Genomic DNA, 17,358 nt, shown 5'->3' with positions numbered 1-17,358 from the left:
ATAACAAGTAGTGGTGATGTGAGAAGGAGATGGAGTGAGTATTTTGAAGGTTTGTTGAATGTGTTTGATGATAGAGTGGCAGATATAGGGTGTTTTGCTCGAGGTGGTGTGCAAAGTGAGAGGGTTAGGGAAAATGATTTGGTAAACAGAGAAGAGGTAGTGAAAGCTTTGCGGAAGATGAAAGCCGGCAAGGCAGCAGGTTTGGATGGTATTGCAGTGGAATTTATTAAAAAGGGGGGTGACTGTATTGTTGACTGGTTGGTAAGGTTATCTAATGTATGTATGACTCATGGTGAGGTGCCTGAGGATTGGCGGAATGCGTGCATAGTGCCATTGTACAAAGGCAAAGGGGATAAGAGTGAGTGCTCAAATTACAGAGGTATAAGTTTGTTGAGTATTCCTGGTAAATTATATGGGAGGGTATTGATTGAGAGGGTGAAGGCATGTACAGAGCATCAGATTGGGGAAGAGCAGTGTGGTTTCAGAAGTGGTAGAGGATGTGTGGATCAGGTGTTTGCTTTGAAGAATGTATGTGAGAAATACTTAGAAAAGCAAATGGATTTGTATGTAGCATTTATGGATCTGGAGAAGGCATATGATAGAGTTGATAGAGATTCTCTGTGGAAGGTATTAAGAATATATGGTGTGGGAGGAAAGTTGTTAGAAGCAGTGAAAAGTTTTTATCGAGGATGTAAGGCATGTGTACGTGTAGGAAGAGAGGAAAGTGATTGGTTCTCAGTGAATGTAGGTTTGCGGCAGGGGTGTGTGATGTCTCCATGGTTGTTTAATTTGTTTATGGATGGGGTTGTTAGGGAGGTAAATGCAAGAGTTTTGGAAAGAGGGGCAAGTATGAAGTCTGTTGGGGATGAGAGAGCTTGGGAAGTGAGTCAGTTGTTGTTCACTGATGATACAGCGCTGGTGGCTGATTCATGTGAGAAACTGCAGAAGCTGGTGACTGAGTTTGGTAAAGTAAGTGGAAGAAGAAAGTTAAGAGTAAATGTGAATAAGAGCAAGGTTATTAGGTACAGTAGGGTTGAGGGTCAAGTCAATTGGGAGGTGAGTTTGAATGGAGAAAAACTGGAGGAAGTGAAGTGTTTTAGATATCTGGGAGTGGATCTGGCAGCGGATGGAACCATGGAAGCGGAAGTGGATCATAGGGTGGGGGAGGGGGCGAAAATTCTGGGGGCCTTGAAGAATGTGTGGAAGTCGAGAACATTATCTCAGAAAGCAAAAATGGGTATGTTTGAAGGAATAGTGGTTCTAACAATGTTGTATAGTTGCGAGGCGTGGGCTATGGATAGAGTTGTGCGCAGGAGGATGGATGTGCTGGAAATGAGATGTTTGAGGACAATGTGTGGTGTGAGGTGGTTTGATCGAGTGAGTAATGTAAGGGTAAGAGAGATGTGTGGAAATAAAAAGAGCGTGGTTGAGAGAGCAGAAGAGGGTGTTTTGAAGTGGTTTGGGCACATGGAGAGAATGAGTGAGGAAAGATTGACCAAGAGGATATATGTGTCGGAGGTGGAGGGAACGAGCAGAAGAGGGAGACCAAATTGGAGGTGGAAAGATGGAGTGAAAAAGATTTTGTGTGATCGGGGCCTGAATATGCAGGAGGGTGAAAGGAGGGCAAGGAATAGAGTGAATTGGAGCGATGTGGTATACCGGGGTTGACGTGCTGTCAGTGGATTGAATCAAGGCATGTGAAGCGTCTGGGGTAAACCATGGAAAGCTGTGTAGGTATGTATATTTGCGTGTGTGGACGTATGTATATACATTTGTATGGGGGGGGGGGTTGGGCCATTTCTTTCGTCTGTTTCCTTGCGCTACCTCGCAAACGCGGGAGACAGCGACAAAGTATAATAAATGTGAACAAATGTGAACTTCAGTGAAGGGGGCTAATGGGGAGGTGATAACAAGTAGTGGTGACGTGAGGAGATGGAGTGAGTATTTTAAAGGTTTGTTGAATGTGTTTGATGACACAGTGGCAGATATAGGGTGTTTTGGTCGAGGTGGTGCACAAAGGGAGAGGGTTAGGGAAAATGATTCGGTAAAAAGAGAAGAGATAGTAAAAGCTTTGTGGAAGATGAAAGCCAGTAAGGCGGCAGGTTTGGATGGTATTGCAGTGGAATTGATTAAAAAAGGGGGTGACTGTATTGTTGACTGGTTGGTAAGGTTATTCAATGTCTGTATGACTCATGGTGAGGTGCCTGAGGATTGGCGGAATGCTTGCATAGTGCCATTCTACAAAGGCAAAGGGGATAAAAGTGAGTGCTCAAATTACAGAGGTATAAGTTTGTTGAGTATTCCTGGGATATTATATGGGAGGGTATTGATTGAGAGGGTGAAGACATGTACAGAACATCAAATTGGGGAAGAGAAGTGTGATTTCAGAAGTGGTAGAGGATGTGTGGATCAGGTGTTTGCTTTGAAGAATGTATGTGAGAAATACTTAGAAAAGCAAATGGATTTGTATGTAGCATTTATGGATCTGGAGAAAGCATATGATAAGAGTTGATAGAGATGCTCTGTGGAAGGTATTAAGAATATATGGTGTGAGAGGCAAGTTGTTAGAAGCAGTGAATAGATTTTATCAAGGATGTAAAGCATGTGAACGTATAGGAAGAGAGGAAAGTGATTGGTTCTCAGTGAATGTAGGTTTGCGGCAGGGGTGCGTGATGTCTCCATGGTTGTTTAATTTGTTTATGGATGAGGTTGCTTGGGAGGTGAATGCAAGAGTTATGGAAAGAGGGGCAAGTATGCAGTCTGTTGTGGATGAGAGAGCTTGGGAAGTGAGTCAGTTGTTGTTCGCTGATGATACAGCGCTGGTGGCTGATTCGGGTGAGAAACTGTAGAAGCTGGTGACTGAGTTTGGTAAAGTGTGTGAAAGAAGAAAGCTGAGAGTAAATGTGAATAAGAGCAAGGTTATTAGGTACAGTAGGGTTGAGGGACAAGTCAATTGGGAGGTAAGTTTGAATGGAGAAAAACTGGAGGAAGTGAAGTGTTTTAGATATATGGGAGTGGATTTGGCAGCAGATGGAACCATGTAAGCGGAAGTGAATCACAGGGTGGGGGAGGGGGCGAAAGTTCTGGGAGCGTTGAAGAATGTGTGGAAGTCGAGAACATTATCTCGGAAAGCAAAAATGGGTATGTTTGAAGGAATAGTGGTTCCAACAATGCTATATGGTTTCGAGGCGTGGGCTATGGATAGAGTTGTGCGGAGAAGGGTGGATGTGCTGGAAATGAGATGTTTGAGGACAATATGTGGTAAGAGGTGGTTTGATCGAGTAAGTAATAATAGGGTAAGAGAGATGCGTGGTAATAAAAAGTGTAGTTGAAAGAGCAGAATATGGTGTTTCAAAATGGTTTGGTCACATGGACAGAATGAGTGAGGAAAGATTGACCAAGAGGATATATGTGTCAGAGGTGAAGGGAACGAGGAAAAGTGGGAGACCAAACTGGAGGTGGAAAGATGGAGTGAAAAAGATTTTGAGTGATTGGGGCCTGAACATGCAGGAGGGTGAAAGGCGTGCAAGGAATAGAGTGAATTGGAATGATGTGGTATACTGGGGTCGACGTGCTGTCAATGGATTGAACCAGGGCATGTGAAGCGTCTCGGGCAAACCCTATCCATAAACAAATTAAACAACCATGGAGACATCATTTATATAGGTATTTATCTTATCTATTTTGCTTTGTTGCTGTCTCCCATGTTAGCGAGGTAGCGCAAGGAAACAGACAAAAGAATGGCCTAACCCATCCACATACACATGTATATACATACACGTCCACACATGCACATATACATACCTATACATCTCAACGTATACATATATATACACACACACACATATATACACATGTACATAATTCATACTGTCTGCCTTTATTCATTCCCATCGCCACCCCAACACTCATGAAATAACAACCCCCTCCCCCCTCATGTGCGCGATGTAGCGCTAAGAAAAGACAACAAAGGCCACATTCGTTCACATTCAGTCTCTAGCTATCATGTAATAATGCACCAAAATCACAGCTTCCTTTCTACATCCAGGCCCCACAGAACTTTCCATGGTTTACCTCAGACGCTTCACATGCCCTGGTTCAGTCCACTGACAGCACGTCAATCCTGGTATACCACATCGTTCCAATTCACTCTATTCCTTGCATGCCTTTCACCCTCCTGCAAGTTCAGGCCACGATCACACAAAATCTTTTTAACTCCATCTTTCCGCCTCCAATTTGGTCTCCCACTTTTCCTCATTCCCTCCACCTTTGACACATATGTCCTCTTGGTCAATCTTTCCTCTCTCATTCTCTCCATGTGACCAAACCATTTCAAAACACCCTCTTCTGATCTCTCAACCACACTCTTTTTTATTACCACAAATCTCTCTTACCCTATTATTACTTACTTGATCAAACCACCTCACACCACATATTGTCCTCAAACATCTCATTTCCAGCACATCCACCCTCCGCACAACTCTATCTATAGCCCATGCCTCGCAACCATATAACATTGTTGGAACCACTATTCCTTCAAACATACCCATTTTTGCTTTTCGAGATAATGTTCTTGACTTCCACACATTCTTCAACCTATTTGAACTGTAAGGAAAGGTTGTTTTACACTTGGTGGTCCCCATCTCTCAAACATTTTTTGTTATTTTCTTTCATACTATTCTCAATTTCCCGCGTTTGCGAGGTAGCACTAAGAACAGAGGACTGGGCCTTTGAGGGAATATCCTCACCTGGCCCCCCTCTCTGTTCCTTCTTTTGGAAAATTAAAAAAAAATGAGAGGGGAGGATTTCCAGCCAACTTAAATTTATGTATGCTGTCTGCATTACCCAAGTCCTCAGTAATTCTATTCCATTCACTCACCAATCTTATACTATAAAAAATACTTCATATCTTTCTTAACACATTTCTAACCTTTAACAGTAAATCAGCTTTCTTAATTTCTTTGTTGCCCTGCTCTGGACCTTTCCTTTGTGCTTCTTCAGGTGCAGTGACCAATCTTGAAATACATTCTAGTTTTGGCCTTATGTAGAGTACAAACAGTATGCTACATATTTTTCTATCCATGTACTTAAAACCTATTCTATATGCCAGAACACAGTTTGTTTCCTTTACTATTCTCCTAAAGTGAGACTCTGGTGATAGGTTTGGGATAACATCGACTCTGAAGTCCTTCTCATACACTGATCCAAAGCATATTTCCTGCCAGACAATAATCATATTGAGGCCTTCTTTCATAAAAGTCCCACCCTCATTGCTTTACCTTTGCCCAGCCTGAATTTCAACAGCCATTTATCACACTAACTTTCTAGTCTTTTTAGGTCTTCTTGTAAGCTGAAGCAATCCTTGCTTTTTGCTTCCTTCATGACCTCAACATCATCTGCAAACATATTCTGGTAGGAATTCAAACCCTCTAGCAAGTCATTCACATACATCAAGAAGAGTAGCAGTCTCAGAATAGAACCCTACAGCACAGTGGGTGCAATGACTGAATGCACTGGTGAGTATTGCAACATAATGCATACTTTCAAAGTTATTCGAAGAAAAGATGTGTGTAAGGTAAGATCTATGGTAGAAATGTTAAAGAAAAATCTAAAGTTTCAGTTTCAAAAAGCTGATGGGAAAGTAGTAGAGGACATTTCTATGAGGTTCACTAGTATATAGGTACCAGATAGCAGGTAAAATGCTGCAAACAAAAAACAAACAAACTAGGGGCTAGCAAAAAAGGAAAAATGGTAACTCAGGGCTCAAAGTTTAAATTCAATAAACAATGAGACCAAGATTTGCTTGCTTTCAACATATCAATGCATGCAAGATTTTATGGTCTGTGTGGAAAAGATACAGACATCAGGATAATGAACATAAAAGGTGTTTCACTGCTAAGCTGAATATATCAAAGCATGTTATACAGGTCAGAAATTGCCTTAACTGCAGACATAATGCTACTGACTTTATATCAGGCTAAGCCCTTTGTTAGATCTGGGAGTAATACCAATGTCTGTTTGTAGCAGGTCTGCATCATGTGGCCTTCTATCATGAAAAACTATGGCAAGGAAAAGACAAGGTTATTTTGTAGGGATGAAATGGGGAATGAAGTGTCTTATTCAAATAATGACTATTTCACCTATGTTCCTAGCAGATGAAAATGCTTCAGCAATGAGATTATAATCATAAGAGAAAAAAAGCAAAACTTACAAAGTTTATCCTGACAATACCCAATGTAATCCCCAATGGTGTCAGATTTGTCTTAGCAACAACTGAGAACAGAGCATACAGATGCCTCATTGTAGTAACAGATATGGTCAGAGAATCCTAGAAGTGAAGAGATTTGAATGAATGTCAAGGAAAACATCTTTAGTATTTCCTTTGTTCCCAAGATGGCAAGGAATGTGAACTGATGTAGAGAAGAATTGTGAGGGCTGACTGATGATAAAAAGGGTCTAAGCTTCTAATTCTTCAGGATATGTATATGTATATGTATATGTATATGTATATGGAGCGGGTGGCTGGAAATCCTCCCCTCTCATTTTTTTAATTTTCCAAAAGAAGGAACAGAGAAGGGGGCCAGGTGAGGATATTCCCTCAAAGGCCCAGTCCTCTGTTCTTAACGCTACCTTGCTAATGCGGGAAATGGCGAATAGTATGAATGAAAGAAAGAAAGATGTATATGTAAGTGGATATGGGTAAAACTGAAAGTGGATGGAGAGAGATGTGTGATTATTGGAGCCTATGCACCTGGTCATGAGAAGAAAGATAATGAGAGGCATGTGTTTTGGGAGCAGCTCAGAGAGTGAGTTAACAGTTTTGATGCACGAGACCAAGTTATAGTGATGAGTGATTTGAATGCAAAGGTGAGTAATATGGCAGTTGTGGGAATAACTGGTGTACATGGGGTGTTTAGTGTTGTAAATGGTAATGGTGAAGAGCTTGTAGATTTGTGTGCTGAAAAAGGACTGGCAAGTGGGAATACCTGGTTTCAAAAGAGATATACATAAGTATACATATGTAAGTAGGACAGATGGCCAGAGAGCGTTATTGGATTACGTGTTAATTGATAGGCGTGTGAAAGAGAGACTTTTGGATGTTAATGTGCTGAGAGGTGCAAATGGAGAGACGTCTGTTCATTATCTTGTAGAGGTGATGAAGAGTTGCAGAGGTTTTCAGAAAAGAAGAGAGAATGTTGGGATGAAGAGAGTGGTGAGAATAAGTGAGCTTGAGAAGGAGACATGTGTGAAGAAGTACCAGGAGAGACTGAGTACAGAATGGAAAAAGGTGAGAGCATAGGACATAGAGGGAGTGGGGGAGGAATGGGATGTATTTAGGGATGCAGTGATGGCTTGTGCAAAAGATGCTTGTAGCATGAGAAAGGTGGGAGGTGGGCAGATTAGAAAGGGTAGCGAGTGGTGGGACGAAGAAGTAAGGTTGTTAGTGAGTTAGTGAAAGAGAAGAGAGAGCCATTTGGTCAATTTTTGTAGGTAAATAGTGCAAATGACTGGGAGATGTATAAAAGAACAAGGCATGAGAAAGGTGCACGAGATGAAAAAGAAGGCAAATGAGAGTTGGGGTGAAAGAGTATCATTAAATTTTAGGTAGGATAAAAAGATGTTTTGGAAGGAAGTAAATAAAGTGCGTAAGATAACAGAAAAAATGGGAACATCGGTGAAGGCGGGCAAATGGGGAGGTAATAACAAGTAGTGGTGATGTGAGAAGGAGATGGAGTGAGTATTTTGAAGGTTTGTTGAACGTGTTTGATGACAGAGTGGCAGATATAGGGTGTTCTGGTTAAGGTAGTGTGCGACGTGAGAGGGTAAGGGAGAATAATTTGGTAAATAGAGAAGAGGTAGTAAAAGCTTTGCGGAAGATGAAAGCCAGCAAGGTGGTGGGTTTGAATGGTATTGCAGTGGAATTTATTAAAAAAGAGGGTGACTGTGTTGTTGACTAGTTGATGAGGATATTCAATGTATGTATTGCTCAAGGTGAAGTGCCTGAGGATTGGCGGAATGCATGCATAGTGCCATTGTACAGAGGCAAAGGGGATAAAGGTAAGTGTTCAAATTACAGAGGTATAAGTTTGTTGAGTATTCCTGGGAAATTATATGGGAGGTTACTGATTGAGAGGGTGAAGGCATGTACAGAGCATCGGACTGGGGAAGAGCAGTGTGATTTCAGAAGTGGTAGAGGATGTGTGGATCAGGTGTTTTCTTTGAAGAATGTAAGTGAGAAACACTCAGAAAACCAAATGGACTTGTATGTAAAATTTATGGATCTGGAGAAGGCATATGATAGAGGTGATAGAGAAGCTCTGTGGAAAGTATTAAAAGTATATGGTGTGGGAAGCAAGTTGCTGGAAGCAGTGAAAAGTTTTTATGAAGGATGTAAGGCATGCGTACGAGTAGGAGGAGAGGAAAGTGATTGGTTCTCAGTGAACGTCGATTTGTGGCAGGGGTGCGTGATGTCTCCATGGTTATTTATATATTTATGGATGGGGTTGTTAGGGAGGTGAAAGCAAGAGTTTTGGAGAGAGAGGCAAGTATGCAGTCTGTTGTGGATGAGAGAGCTTGGGAAGTGAGTCAGTTATTGTTCGCTGACGATACAGTGCTGGTGGCTGATTCGGGTGAGAAAGTGAAGAAGCTGGTGACTGAGTTTGGAAAAATGTGTGAAAGGTAAGAGTAAATGTGAATAAGAGCAAGGTTATTAGGTACAGTAGGGTGGAGGGACAAGTCTATTGCGAGGTAAGTTTGCATGGAGAAAAACTGGAGGAAGTGAAATGTTTTAGATATCTGGGAGTGGAATTGGCAGCGGATGGAACCATGGAAGCGGAAGTGAGTCACAGGGTGGGGGAGAGGGCGAAAGTTCTGGGAGCTTTAAAGAATGTGTGGAATGGGAGAACATTATCTTGGAAAGCAAAAATGGGTATGTTTGAAGGAATAGTGGTTCCAACAATGTTATATGGATGTGAGGCATGGGCTATGGATAAGGTTGTGCAGAGGAGGGTGGATGTGTTGGAAAAGAGATGTTTGAGGACAATATGTGGTGTGAGGTGGTTTGATTGAGTAAGTAATGAAAGGGTAAGAGAGATGTGTGGTAATAAAAAGAGTGTGGTTGAGAAAGCAGAAGTGGGTGTATTGAAATGGTTAAGTCACATGGAGAGAATGAGTGAGGAAAGATTGACAAAGAGGATAAGAGTGTCAGAAGTGGAGGGAACAAGGAGAAGTGTGAGACTAAATTGGAGGTGGAAAGATGGAATGAAAAAGATTTTGAGCGATCGAGGTCTGAACATACAGGAGGGTGAAAGACGTGCAAGGAATAGAGTGAATTGGAATGATGTGGTATATCGGGGTCGATGTGCTGTCAATGGATTGAACCAGGGCATGTGAAGCGTCTGCGGTAAACCATGGAAAGTTTTGTGAGGCCTGTATGTGGAAAGGGAGCTGTGGTTTCGGTGCATTACACATCACAGCTAGAGACTTAGTGTGAACGAATGTGGCCTTTGTTGTCTTTTCCTAGCGCTACCTCGCACATATGCAGGGGGTTGTCATTTCATGTGTGGCGGAGTGGCGACTGGAATGAATACAGGCAGCAAGTATGAATTATGTACATGTGTATATAAGTCAGTGTATGTATATATATGTATACGTTAAAATGTTTTTTATTTTTATTTATTTTGCTTTGTCACCGTCTCCCGCGTTTGCGAGGTAGCGCAAGGAAACAGACAAAAGAAATGGCCCAACCCACCCCCATACACATGTATATACATACACGTCCACACACGCAAATATACATACCTATACATCTCAATGTACACATATATATACACACACAGACACATACATATATACCCATGCACACAATTCACACTGTCTGCCTTTATTCATTCCCATCGCCACCTCGCCACACATGGAATAACATCCCCCTACCCCCTCATGTGTGCGAGGTAGCGCTTGGAAAAGACAACAAAGGCCCCATTCGTTCACACTCAGTCTCTACCTGTCATGCGATAATGCCCGATACCACAGCTCCCTTTCCACATCCAGGCCCCACAGAACTTTCCATGGTTTACCCCAGACGCTTCACATGCCAATTCAATCCATTGACGTTAAAATGTATAGGTATGTATATGTGCGTGTGTGGACACTTATGTATATGCATGTGTATATGGGTGGGTTGGGCCATTTTTTCGTCTGTTTCCTTGCACTACCTCGCTAATGCGGGACAAAGCGACAAAGTAAAATAAATATAATAAATGAATAATACATATGTTTTGGAAGGAGGCAAATAAAGTGCGTAAGACAGGGGAACAAATGGGAACTTCAGTGAAGGGGGCTAATGGGGAGGTGATAACAAGTAGTGGTGATGTGAGAAGGAGATGGAGTGAGTATTTTGAAGGTTTGTGGAATGTGTTTGATGATACAGTGGCAGATATAGGGTGTTTTGGTCGAGGTGGTGTGCAAAGTGAGAGGGTTAAGGAAAATGATTTGGTAAACAGAGAAGAGATAAAGATGGAAGCCGGCAAACCAGCGGGTTTGGATGGTACTGCAGTGGAATTCATTAAAAAAGGGGTGACTGTAATGTTGACTGGTGGGTAAGGTTATTTAATGTATGTATGACTCATGGTAAGGTGCCTGAGGATTGGGGGAATGCTTGCATAGTGTCATTGTACAAAGGCAAAGGGGATAAAAGTGAGTGCTCAAATTACAGAGGTATAAGTTTGTTGAGTATTCCTGGGAAATTACATGGGAGGGTATTGATTGAGAGGGTGAAGGCATGTACAGAGCATCAGATTGGGGAAGAGCAGTGTGGTTTCAGAAGTGGTAGAGGATGTGTGGATCAGGTGTTTGCTTTGAAGAATGTATGTGAGAAATACTTAGAAAAGCAAATGGATTTGTATGTAGCATTTATGGATCTGGAGAAGGCATATGATAAGAGTTGATAGAGATGCTCTGTGGAAGGTATTAAGAATATATGGTGTGGGAGGCAAGTTGTTAGAAGCAGTGAAAAGTTTTTATCGAGGATGTAAGGCATGTGTACGTGTACGAAGAGAGGAAAGTGATTGGTTCTCAGTGAATGTAGGTTTGCAGCAGGGGTGTGTGATGTCTCCATGGTTGTTTAATTTGTTTATGGATGGGGTTGTTAGGGAGGTGAATGCAAGAGTTTTGGAAAGAGGGGCAAGTATGCAGTCTGTTGTGGAGGAGAGAGCTTGGGAAGTGAGTCAGTTGTTGTTCGCTGATGATAAGCGCGAGTGGCTGATTCATGTGAGAAACTGCAGAAGCTGGTTACTGAGTTTGGTAAAGTGTGTGAAAGAAGAAAGCTGAGAGTAAATGTGAATAAGAGCAAGGTTATTAGGTACAGAAGGGTTGAGGGACAAGTCACTTGGGAGGTAAGTTTGAATGGAGAAAAACTGGGGGAAGTGAAGTGTTTTAGATATCTGGGAGAGGATTTGGCAGCAGATGGAACTGGCAGCAAATGGAACCATGGAAGTGGAAGTGAATCATTGGGTGGGGGAGGGGGCGAAAATTCTGGGAGCACTGAAGAATGTGTGGAAGTCAAGAACATTATCTCGGAAAGCAAAAATGGGTATGTTTGAAGGAATAGTGGTTCCAGCAATGTTATATGGTTGCGAGGCGTGGGCTATGGATAGAGTTGTGCGGAGGAGGGTGGATGTGCTGGAAATGAGATGTTTGAGGACAATATGTGGTGTGAGGTGGTTTGATCGAGTAAGTGATAATAGGGTACGAGAGATGTGTGGTAATAAAAAGAGTGTGGTTGAGAGCAGAAGAGAGTGTTTTGAAATGGTTTGATCACATGGAGAGAATGAGTGAGGAAAGATTGACCAAGAGGATATATGTGTCAGACTTGGAGGGAACGAGGAGAAGTGGGAGACCAAACTGGAGGTGGAAAGATGGAGTGAAAAAGATTTTGAGTGATCAGGGGGCCTGAACATGCAGGAGGGTGAAAGGCGTGCAAGGAATAGAGTGAATTGGAACGATGTGGTATACCGGGATCAACGTACTGTCAATGGATTGATTCACAGCATCTGAAGCATCTGGGGTAAACCATGGAAAGTTCTGTGGGGCCTGGATGTGGAAAGGGAGCTGTGATTTTGGTGCATTATTACATGACAGCTAGAGACTGAGTGTGAACCAATGGGGCCTTTGTTGTCTTTTCCTAGCACTACCTCGCCCACATGAGGGGGGGAAGGGGTTGCTATTTCCTGTGTGAAGGGGTGGCAATGGGAATGAATAAAGGCAGACAGTATGAATTATGGACATGTGTATATATGTATATGTCTGTGTGTGTATATATATGTACACGTTGAGATGTATAGGTATGTATATTTGTGTGTGTGAACGTGTATGTATATACATGTGTATGTGGGTGGGTTGGGCCATTCTTTCGTCTGTTTGCTTGTGCTACCTTGCTAACGCGGGAGACAGTGACAAAGCAAAATAAATAAATAAATAAAATGTATATAACAATCATGAACAGTCCATAAACCTGGATCTACATTTCATTCTTTAAAGTCACACTGCGCTTATTTGCTAATTACACAAGCCCAAATAAGCCCCACAACACAATATGGCAATGGTTGATAAAAAAGTTTCATGCTTTTACTAAATGTTATGGGCTTACTAAACTGCTTTACTTTTTCTTTACTTATCCACAGTAAAAATTTTTCTATAATCCTCATGAGACTTTCAATATATACTTCTTATCTATCAATATCAGTGTTACCAGAATCCACCTACATCTGGATTCACAGCAAGTGAAAAGTTACCTCTAACTAGAATGTATCATCATCACTGGATGAAAAGAAGTACAGAGAGAGAAAATTTTCACTCCTAAAAGAGTCCATCATTTCCCTACTCCTGACTGGGAGAGCAACCATGATGCTGCAAGAGCACCATAGCAGGAATCCTTGGGTTGTATGGTTAAAAACTAATTCACTCTTTTATATGAACCTGTAAAAACATAATTTTCAATGTGATGTTCATTATCAAGATGAACCTATCACTACTCTAGTGTAAAAAAGCATACAATTGGGGTTAGATACAATGATCTATCTATCTATCTGACTATCTATATCTCTGATGCCTGTTCCCACCTGGAGCTCTCTCAAAGGGGTGGCTATGGCAATAGAGCCTCCATAACTAAAGAACTCTAATGTCGCTTCTTAGCCTTTAAGGCCTCACCCTTAGCAGGTCACTGGCAGAGGGCAACTTGGGTGCAATGTTTGCAAAGATTCCTACCTAAAGTTCCTACTGATTACATCTGGCTAATGCCCCTGTTCCTACTTACTACTTCTACCTAATGTTTCTACCTAATGTTCTTCCTTAAATGTTCCTACCTACTACTTCTATTGCTCCTTCCATTTTGCCAAAAGGCACAGCAAGCACATAGTGCTCATCACAAGAAAATCTGGAGTTATCAAGAATGAGCTGTGTCAGTTAAGTGTTTTCATCATACGTTATGTATGACATGGAAAGATTATATGTTTGTGGAGAGACTGCCAATGGTCTGTGTGGATGAGACAGGGAGAAAAGACAGCTACCTGGGTAAGAGGAGTGCAACCTGACAATCATAGAAGTGCTGGCTCACTACGCAGGTGTCACTAACCCTAATAATACTAATCTTGGGTGTACTGGTAATACACCTCCTGGTAGTTGGCTGCCTACCAACTACTACCTATTGCTCTAAAAGATGCATCACTCACTCACCTGAGGCCTTGATTCTTATCACGGATCCATTTGTAAAGCTGGGAGGAATCTACTTGAATAGCCCCAAGCTTGGAGATCCGCTGGATGTTGTATACAGTCTTAGCATTTTGCACAACCTCAATCACACCCACAAGTTTGTCCATGGATAAACATGAGTATGGCATCACGCGCAAATCTAATCCTTCATTGTTCCACAGTTGTGCCATCATGCCAATGACCTGTAACGTCAGCATGTCTTGCCGAAGATCTGCAGAAATGGCAGGTTTCAATAATCACACAGGAACAAATAAAGAACACAGTACTGAGGATAATACTATTCCCTGGTTTACAGCACATAGGGTATATTCATCAGATAGGATTCCAATTCCTCATGCTTTGAATTTTCTTTTTGTTTGAAATTCATTGATCCATCTTTCTATGTGACCTTAAATGTTTTTGTCACTACTTTTTCAAAACAAAATTCTGAAATCTACTTTATCAAATGCCTTGGCAAGAATAGGAGCATCAATGACAGGAATTAGCTGCTGAGTCTGCATGCTTTTATCCAGTGAAAATTGACTCTGGCCTTCATTTATATAACTGTTATCTATTATGTTCTGTTTTTCTGTCACTCCTTTAACACATGGCTATGTCTTACCAGTTACCACTTAGCACTGCTTTGATACTAATTTAGACCCTCTGTGTATTGGTGTTACATGCGTCAGTTAATATCTGCTAAACTGTGCTGATCTAGGCTTAATCTTATATGTAGCATGACTGGTTTTGTTCCTATTTGTTTTGTAAGGAAAAAGCTGAATTTTTTTTCAGATCTTGGTGCCAACATTTCTGAAGTTTGTTTATTGCTTTAATTAAGTCATTTATTATTTCAAAATATATAATGCATTCTAACCAAACGGATTAACTATTCAATCACTGCATTTCTTTTCTTTTTACTAAATAGAGTATTGAATTATACTGATCAATTAGGAAATAATCTAACACATTCTATTATCATTAGCCCTTTGAATGAAAACAGAATCATGTCAGAAAAAAACTTTCTCACTTCAGTGCTATTTGCCCTACCAGGCTTATAAAATCCTTGCATTAGTTTGAACATGGTGGTTTTAAGTGCCAAGAATTTACAGCTATATTTCTAACAAACAATAATAAATGCAGATAGTTAATTTGAAATAACAAATGACTTAAAGCAATAAACAAACTTCAGAAATGTTGGCACCAGGATCTGAAAAAGATTTCAGCATTTTCCTTACAAAACAAATATAACAAGAACAAAACCAGTGAATGCAAGAGTTTTGGAAAGGGGCAAGTATGCAGTCTGCTGTGGATGAGAGAGCTTGGGAAGTGAGTCAGTTGTTGTTTGCTGATGATACAGCGCTGGTGGCTGATTCGTGTGAGAAACTGCAGAAGCTGGTGACTGAGTTTGGTAAAGTGGGTGAAAGAAGAAAGCTAAGAGTAAATGTGAGTAACAGCAAGGTTATTAGGTACAGTAGGGTTGAGGGACAAGTCAACTGGGAGGTAAGTCTGAATGGAGAAAAACTGGAGGAAGAAGTGTTTTTGATATCTGGGAGTGAAGTTGGCAGTGGATGGAACCATGGAAGCGGGAGTGAATCAAGGGTGGGAGAGGGGGCAAAAATTCTGGGAGAGATGAAGAATGTGTGGAAGTCGAGAACGTTATCTTGGAAAGCAAAAATGGTTATGTTTGAAGAAATACTGGTTCCAACAATGTTATATGGTTGCAAGGCATGGGCTATAGATAGAGTTGTGCAGAGGAGGGTGGATGTGCTGGAAATGAGATGTTTGAGGACAATATGTGGTGTGAGGTGGTTGGATCGAGTAAGTAATGAAGGGGTAAGAGAGATGTGTGTTAATAAAAAGAGTGTGGTTGAGAGAGCAGAAGAGGGTGTTTTGAAATGGTTTGATCACATGGAGAGAATGAGTGAGGAAAGATTGACAAAAAGGATATATATGTCAGAGGTGCAGGAAACGAGAAGTGGGAAACCAAATTGGAGGTGGAAAGATGGAGTGAAAAAGATTTTGAGTGATTGAGGTCTGAACATGCAGGAGGGTGAAAGGCGTGCAAGGAATAGAGTGAATTGGAATGATGTGGTATACCAGGGTCGATGTGCTGTCAATGGATTGAACCAGGGCATGTGAAGCAACTGGGGTAAACCATGGAAAGTTTTGTGGGGCCTGGATATGGAAAGGGAGCTGTGGTTTCAGTGCATTATACATGACAGCTAGAGAATGAGTGTGAACGAATGTGGCCTTTGTTGTCTTTTCGTAGCACTACCTCACGCACATGCGCGGGGAGGGGGTTGTTATTTCATGTGTGTTGGGGTGGCGATGGCAATGAATAAGGGCAGACAGTATGAATTATGTACATGTGTATATATGTATATGTCTGCATGTGTATACATATGTATAGTTTGAGATGTATAGGTATGTATATGTACGTGTGTGGACATGTATGTATTTATATGTGTATGTGGGTGGGTTGGGCCATTCTTTCGTCTGTTTGCTTGTCGCTACCTCGCTAACGCAGGAGACAGCGACAAAGTATAATAAATAAATAATAGTTCATGTTTAACAGCAACGAAGTTCCTATAGCAAAGGTGCAAGTCTGGCCCACTCCAAAGACATAACACAAATTCTGTAAAGGAATTAAAAAAAAAAACTCCAAACAGCAGGAAACAGCTTGAATAGCCAGTCTACTATAAACTACAACCATTGTGACTCAGGAGTAAGAAAATGATGGCCACACTAGTCATATATTAAACTAGGAATAATAGTCCTACTCTCTGTTTGATCAACACCAAACTACTTAGCTAAACTTAAAATTTCTTCTTTAATATACCATAATTTACATTTATCCCCACTCTTTTTTACCTCATACCTTTACATTCTCTTTCTCAATATTCTGTCTCCCTCTGCAGTAGAGAACATTATGTTCTCACTCAAATACTTATTTCTATTCTAATACTTTTCCTTCCCAATGATCCGCACCCTAATCCTGGCCTTTGACTTCCCAATATTGTAAAGGGTGTAATGAGAGTGTGTCTGTTGATGGTGAGGCTTAAATACATTTGTTGAAGGTGAAGTGAAGAACCTTGGCGATGGCATCAAGGAAGAGAAGGAAGACAAGAAGTATTTGTTAAGGGTGAAGAGAATTTAGGTTTAACAGTGTGTAATGAAAATGCACTTTTACACTAAACTTTGGCCTCACCTGTGAGGGTCAGATCAAAGGTTGTAGTGTTGAGGGTGTTAAGATACATTTCTTAATGCTGCAGTTATGATACATTTGTTGAGCGTGAGGTGAAGATGCATTTTACATGGATGAATTAAAGATGTGAATTTAGGTTTGTTGAGGGTATATGAAGATGCACCCTAACCCCAGTGAAGTTGAGTATACCTAGGATGAGGTGAAGATACATTCATTGAGGGTTAAGAAAAGATGAGTTTGTCAAATACAAAGTAAATCTTGGTTAACTTAAAGTGTAGCACCAAGGGTGAAACAAGGACACAATCGTTAAGAGTGAACTGAGTTTAGTTAATCAAGGGGGAAATGAAGATGAGTTTCTTCTGGGTGAGAAGAAGATGTGTTTATGAGAGGGAGATATAGTGCATTCA

The 17,358-nt window shown here is 41.2% G+C and overlaps 1 protein-coding gene across 3 annotated transcripts in view; it reads right to left on the bottom strand.

Annotated features, from left to right (window-relative positions):
* The window catches only part of LOC139751360 (phosphatidylinositol 4,5-bisphosphate 3-kinase catalytic subunit alpha isoform-like), a 230,685-nt gene that overhangs the window by 28,984 nt on the left and 184,343 nt on the right, over nucleotides 1-17,358 (bottom strand). For all 3 annotated transcript variants that reach the window (XM_071666721.1, XM_071666722.1, XM_071666720.1), the window contains exon 16: nucleotides 13,732-13,978. In XM_071666721.1, the coding sequence (XP_071522822.1) occupies nucleotides 13,732-13,978 (247 nt within the window). The remainder of the gene's footprint in view (nucleotides 1-13,731; nucleotides 13,979-17,358) is intronic.

The sequence above is a fragment of the Panulirus ornatus genome, chromosome 11 (genome assembly GCF_036320965.1).
Source record: "Panulirus ornatus isolate Po-2019 chromosome 11, ASM3632096v1, whole genome shotgun sequence".
Classification (NCBI taxonomy): Eukaryota; Metazoa; Arthropoda; class Malacostraca; order Decapoda; family Palinuridae; genus Panulirus; species Panulirus ornatus.
Note: the sequence above shows the minus strand (reverse complement) of the source record. Positions and strands in the feature narration are given on the sequence as shown.